This window comes from Phaethon lepturus, unplaced genomic scaffold (assembly GCF_000687285.1).
Source record: "Phaethon lepturus isolate BGI_N335 unplaced genomic scaffold, ASM68728v1 scaffold41574, whole genome shotgun sequence".
Taxonomy (NCBI): domain Eukaryota; kingdom Metazoa; phylum Chordata; class Aves; order Phaethontiformes; family Phaethontidae; genus Phaethon; species Phaethon lepturus.
This window is the reverse complement of record NW_010537784.1, coordinates 3,570-10,375: the sequence shown is the minus strand read 5'-3', so window position 1 is coordinate 10,375 and position 6,806 is coordinate 3,570. Positions and strand designations below refer to the sequence as shown.

Here is a 6,806-nt window from a genome sequence, read left to right as displayed (position 1 = left end):
TGAATATGACATGTAAAGAAAACAAAATTAATAACAAGCAAAATTATCTAAAATAATACCTAATTTGAATATTAATACCAGATTTTAATTCGGGGAATGAGTTTGAAGTTGATACTGTAATAAGCCTTCACATCTTTAGAGGTGAACGACATGTGTTGACAGTTCTGTAGCAGTAACGTTTGAATTTAATTTCTGGAACTGTGCGTGGCAGTTTATGTGGGTTCTTCCACCAGAGTGTGAAAGATGCCACATGCCAGTGGAGGTCTAAATACACTTTTTAAAGTATCATTAAGGCGTTGGTCCATGCACATACCCCCTGCACCCCAGTGTTGTCTTGTCTCCTGGGTGGGTTGGACAGCTGTAACTTTACCCAGTGACTGTGGCCATTTCTACAGGAGGAAGTACAGGTAACCTATTAGGTGAAGGAGCAGTGATTCACATGAACACTGTAAATCATTCCAGGTCTTGCAGCAGGAGAGATCAACTTGGCCCATTTCAGATGAGCGATGAGAGCTGGCTTACAGCTGCCCTGCAAAACCCACTGGCGGTGGGACAGTATGTCAACAACTGCTCACATGGTAAGTTGCCAGGTAAATTTTCTAGGCTTGAGTTTGTCTTTATGGATATAAATTGTTTTGGAGGTGACACAGAGAATCAAATACTGATCTTGGGGGGCAATAGTGCTGTTTGAAACAAGATAAGCACTTATGGGATAAAGAGTTTCTGAGGCCTTTTGTGACAGCTGGGTGTTGGAATCCTTCAGCACAGCAATGCTTCAAATGTCCTTGTGCTTTTCTTGCTGACTCCCCCAGATCCCCCAGTCTCTCTCCTGGTATGTAGAATGAAAGGCATACATCCCAAAATGTGAGATGGCGGGAAAGGATATCTAGCAAAGGACCGCTGGGCTGAGGCAGTACACAGAATTGCAGATCAAGTTCTGCAGTGTGGTGGTCCAGCAGGCTTCATGAGAAAACCATATGCACAGTGACATAAAATCGTAGAATCTTTGGGTTGGAAGGGACATTTAAAGGTCATCTAGTCCAACCCCCTTGCAGTAAGCAGGGACATCTTCAACTAGATGGGGTTGCTCAGAGCCTCATCCAACCTGACTGTGAATGTTTCCAGGGACATGTACAATAAGATTCTATCACTCCTCATTTTGCACTATAATACCTTTTTTAGACTTACATTTGTGTGCAAAATCTAGGAAACTGTTGGTATGATCTAGCTGTTGGACACGAAGAGGGGAACTATTTATTTATTCTGCCTCACTCAGTATGTGTTGGTCTTAAGGTTTGGGTGAATAACTCATGGGAATGGTTGTGAGACAGAGAAAGTTGAATTGTCACCATACCTAGTTTCTAAGTGGCTTTCAGAGCCTTCGTTACACTAAAGATACCCTGCCTCCAAGTTAGCATCCAGAAAGGTGACTAGAGTAGTGAACCAGGTGTTGACAGGCACAGAGAAAATGGGCTGTCCCATGAAAGTGTTTCTTCCAGGTCCAATGTCCGTATAAAGAAAATTCCCGTCTTCCTGCTGGACAGATGGTGATTTTCTCCTTGGCTGTATTTATGACATATGTTGCCACCAGGAGTATTTTTTTCAAAGTTTATTTTTTTTTAAACTGTAAAAGCAAATGTTGTATATTAACAACATTTAGCAATGCTCTAAGCTATCCCTGGTGCTATGCAAGCTGTGCTCCTTCATATACATGTTGATAATCAGGTCATCCTGTTTAATGCAATAAGAATGAATTAAAACTGCTATAGTTGTTGTGTATCTCCTGTGTAAATTCAAAGTAGGACTTCAGAGGAGTGTAGTAGCTCCCAAGAGAGGCATGGTTTTCAGGCTTGATGAAGCATCAGGTACTTTTGCAGCCGTACATTTGATATTTTTACACATCTCGAAACCCCATGTAAGATTTTTCTCAGTATTATAGAGACTTCTTTTTATTTTTTCTAGAAAAAGCAGCCAACGTGTGTTATCAAGAATTTGATGTGCCGGGATATTTTCCAGTAGAACTGAAACAGTATCTTCCAAACATCGTCTACAGCCATGACATAGAGAGGTTAGCAGTGAATGAAAGAGCCCATAGATTTTTTTATGATACAAAGCATACTGTATGTGTAAAAAAGACAAATATTTGAAGAATAATATTATTCCATATGCAGATGAGTTACACAAAAGTGTGCACCTGTATGGATGGCTTTATGTTGGCTTTAGGGTATGGTCATTTACTTAAAGGAAGTTTAGGGGGGGGGGTAGTTCCTAAATCTCTCTGTAAGAAAACTGTTTGCCAGGCACTGATTTCAGCATGGGGTTTGTGGAGAATTCACCCATCATCGTAGGTTGCAGCAGGTCTCTGATAGAGTTCAGAGCTGTCTCTCTGGATGTTGTTTGGCTGAGAGTGGGTTTAGCCAGCTAGTACCTGGGGATAAGGTGTGTCTATAGGAAAGATTTCTGCTCCATGAACTTTGGTGTAGCTTCTCCCAAAAGTAATCTAGACAGAGCCATTGTTTTTAGCTCCTTGCCGTGAAGAATTGAAGATTTGAAAGGGAAATATAATTGTTCTCTTCCACATGTTTTGCTTTTCCTTTTTTTACAGCCACCCAAGGTGTGTAGTGCTTGTCACTCTCAGAGACATCACACAAGGGGAAGAACTTTTTTCTAATTATTACACCATTGTCAACTGAATTCATAGACTCAAGACTGAAGAAATCTGTGTCATTAAAATACATACTGTGTGTGTACTTCAAGCTTCATGAGCATTTTTACATAACAGAGGGCACTAGCTTTACCATTTTGAAAGCAAGCTGCAGGTTTGTATTTCCCTGAAAACACTCCGCATTTAATGCAGAGGTAAAGATTTATAGATTTACATCATCAGGTTCTCAGCTGTCCACTGTTGTTGATATTACTGGTCATTGCTGTTCAGCTGTCCATACAGTGGCTCATAAAATAAAAAACGAAGTTCTGGACATGTCTTCTGATCTTCTAGTTTGCAGAGTTGCCTGTAACTGTGGCTCAGTTTTAATATTTTGCTGTTTCACGTCTTGTGCTTACAGTGGAAACAATTTGTAAAAATTACTTCCTTCTCGTGAACTATTACTCGGATAATCCCCATAGTTCATGGTAATTACTAGTTCTTGTTCTGGTTTTCTTGGAGTTTGTCCTTTTAGTATCTGCTTCCTTTTAAAAAGTATTTCAGTGTAGCCAGTTATCTGAATCTTTTATGAAGCCAGTTTTGGAACAGTGCTGATACGCACTTCAGGTGTTCCCAGCATGGTGTGCTGTCATCAAGAGGCCAACCTGAGCCATGGGCTTTAGCTGTGCCTGTCTTGGGGCAGGAGGAAAGTTGCTATGTGTCTTGAAGCCCTGTCCAATCCTAGTTTCAGTGACTCAGTGAAAGTTTCCTGACATGTGGCAGCTTTCATAGCTTTTGTTCTCAAAGAGAGAGAACTTCATGTTGCAGTGTAACTGGAGGAAGTAATGCCAAGCGTGCTGTGTATTTTTTTAAATGTGTTACTGGCATAAACAGAGCCAGCCATTTGCACATTAATTCTTGCTGTCTGGAAACTGCCTTCAGAAAGTAAACAAGAGACAGCTTGTCAGTCTTTTGGTCTGGCTAAACGGCTTGGGAAAGAAAAATTATCCCAGGATTTAATGCAAAAGTCCAAGCAAGCCTCCCAGTGAATCTGTGGTTGACCTAAGCTCATGAGAGAGGAGGAGCTGGGAAACGGTGTGCTCTGACAAATCTGGTAGTGGTTAGGGCAGCCAGGGTGCCCTGCCTAGCTGCAAAAGCATCTGTCTGCTTTCCAGGATGCAGAGCTTTTACTTCTTCTCCTTCCAAGCCTGAACCTTTTCTTTCATACGCATCTGGAAGTCCTTCCCAGCCAGAGAAGGCTGGCTTTTCCAGGAAGATTTAAATAGCAGAGTTATGAAATAGTGGCACACAGCTTAGCAAACAAACATGGGTTGTGCAAGTTTTATGAAGATGTTGGCGGCAACTTCTAGTGACAGTCCTTGCATCTTCACTGTGTGGTAACAGATCGGAGCAGGCGGTGATCTCCAGTCTACTGAAGAGGACACTCATCCTCCATCACTCTGAGGATCCCTTCTCCCCTGAGCTGGGCCTTCTCCTCAGCCCTTCCTGGAGGAGGTTGCTGGGCACCTCTTGATCTCTGAAGGCTGGTTGTCAGGGTGCCTGCAGTGTTGCTGAGCTCAGCTGTTCAGGGTTTATGGATAGGTGGGGAGTACTAGTCTCAGCATGCCAGAAAAGGCAGGTGCTGTTCATGTTCTCCAGGCAGAGATGCTGTCATGTGAGGGCATAGATTACTTCACCTGTCTCAGTATCCACTTATCAGTACTTTTTAAATGACCAACTTTGGAAGTGGATGACTATGGAACTTAGGTTTACAACTCATTTATGGAGAAAAGTTTGCTGCCTCCTGGATGTGGATGTTCACAGAATCACAGAATCACTAAGGTTGGAAAAGACCTTCAAGATCATCAAGTCCAACCATTAATCCAGCGCCACCATGTCCCCTAAACCATGTCCTGAAGTGCCACATCCACACATTTTTTGAACACTTCCAGAGATGGCGACTCCACCACCTCCCTGGGCAGCCTGTTCCAATGCTTGACCACCCTCTCGGTGAAGAAATTTTTCCTAATATCTAATCTAAACCTCCCCTGGCGCAACTTGAGGCCATTTCCTCTCATCCTATCACTAGTTAGTTGGGAGAAGAGTTGGGAGAAGACCAACACCCACGTTGCCACTGTTGCACAGTAGTGAAGTATTGCAGTGGTGAAGTAGTGAAGTATTGCATTGGCTGCCTGTCACTAACGGGGTACATGGGACTGGCTGTTCCTTGCTGACATACTGAAACCTGACCGCCTGTTTCAGGGACTGCTGGTACAGGAGGGGAAGCAAGACCTGGCCTGGAGCTGGCAGCAGCAATTCGTTTCTGGCTGCTGGTGGCTACAGAAAGCCAAACAGCAGGAGGAGGAGGAGGTGCAATCAGGTGGTACTTCTGAGCAAGCAGCAGCATAGCACGAGGACTGAGCAGGAGAAAGGAAAATAGGAGAGTAGAAATGATGGTCCAGTAAAGGGCTACAGACGATGAAAGCTCTTCAGGTATATCAGACTTTTCCTTGTATTTAGATTCCCATCTCTTCATTAAAGGATTCTAATTCCCTGTGTGCCCGTTCATTACTACCAAACTGACACTGCCAGTGCCTGAGAGGAGGATGCATTCTGATGTTATTTCAGATGTCATGTGCAATCTGTTAGTAACCCGGTAAAATTTCCTATGCAATCTATTTATGATTTATTAATAATTATAAATTATTCATTACAGTAAGTACAGTCTCTCTCTTTAAAGATTATTTGCTTGGGTGATTTTCACTGGAATTCCCTAAAAATAGGGACTTACTTGGCTAACTCTGCCTCTACATGCCTGTACACTTAGTGGTAGAAGAAGGAAAGGAAAATTTAAGGTAGTTTTAATTCCTGACAAACCAGATCCATGAAGTCCTTCTCCCAGATCCAGACCCATAGTCATAGTCTGCACACGTTAAAAATGCTGTACTAATTCAGGAGACAGTTTGTATGTTAAATCTGTTGCTGCCTGGGATACGCTGGCTGGGACCCTCCATGAGGATCACCAGCCGTCTTGGACCTGGCTGGGATGGAGCAAGCTTTCCCCGCAGCAGCCCTCGCCATGCTGTGCCTTGTATTGGTAGCTAGAAGGGTGCTGGTAACACACTGGGGTTTGGGCTGCTGCTGAGCTGTCCTCCAACCCCTTCCCCCCCCAGAAGCTGGTAGGCTGGGAGTAGGAAAGATCTTGGGAGGGGAGAGAGCCAGGACAGCTGTCCCAAGCTGACCAAAGGGTTACTCCATACTGTATGATGTCATGCTCAGCAATAAAAGCTAAGGGAAAGGAGGAGGGGAGAGGGCATTTACTCCTAAGGTGTTCGTCTTCTGGACCAGCCAGTATGTGTACTGAGGCCCTGCTTCCCAGGCAGTGGCTGGACATCGCCTGCTGATGAGAAGTGGAGCAGAAATATTTTTGCTTTCTTCTACTTCTGCATGGCCTTTGCTTTTCCTTTATTAAACTGCCTTCATCTTGACCCATGAGTTCTTTTTCATCTTATTTTCTCCCCTGCTGTCCAGCTGAGGAGGAGAGCGATAGAGCAGCTTGGTGGCACTGGCATCCAGCCAAGGTCAACCCACCACACCAACACAAAAGTGAAACCGGGAGCACATGAGGAGAACAGAAAGGTTCGCCACTGCACAGAGAGTTTTAAGTTTATCTTTCCTGTATTTGTCTAACCCCTTACCCCTGTGGTAAACGTCCTGGTAGTCCTGGTGTTGCCAATGGGGGAGTCCCCTGACAGCAGCCACCAGAGTGCTGCTTGCCAACCTGTTGGGGGTTGAAGGCTGAGAAGCTTAGCAGGTTGGGCTGAATCCATGTGCCTCCTTGGCAGGAGCAGGAGGATGGAGCCCTTGACACCACAGTATCGATTTGGAAATGCTGAGGGCCAGCTGCTGCTGTTCAGATGGTGAAATCAGATTTTGGGAATAAAGGAGATTGCATCAAGAGATGCCCAGATGGTGTCATCAGGCTTTTCTGAAGATAAGTGGTCTGCAAGTCTCTGACTTTTGACTTCTTAGCTCAAAAGGTGAAGCTGGTGGTAACAGTCAACTGTAATTCTCCAGGAGGCTAAGCTGTTAACTGGAATCCCCCTTGATTTGGCATGGCAGGAGAACAGAGGTACTTGAAAGGTCAAGAGATGAGGTAACA

The 6,806-nt window shown here is 44.2% G+C and overlaps 1 protein-coding gene across 1 annotated transcript; it reads left to right on the top strand.

The window, feature by feature from the left end:
* Window positions 1-462: 462 nt before the first annotated feature.
* Window positions 463-2,693, top strand: LOC104620388 (SET domain-containing protein 9-like; the record flags this gene model as incomplete). Its single annotated transcript, XM_010286591.1, has 3 exons — window positions 463-578; window positions 1,963-2,068; window positions 2,606-2,693. Coding segments are annotated over 3 exons (310 nt in total), but the record flags the coding sequence as incomplete, so codon positions are not given.
* Window positions 2,694-6,806: the final 4,113 nt, after the last annotated feature.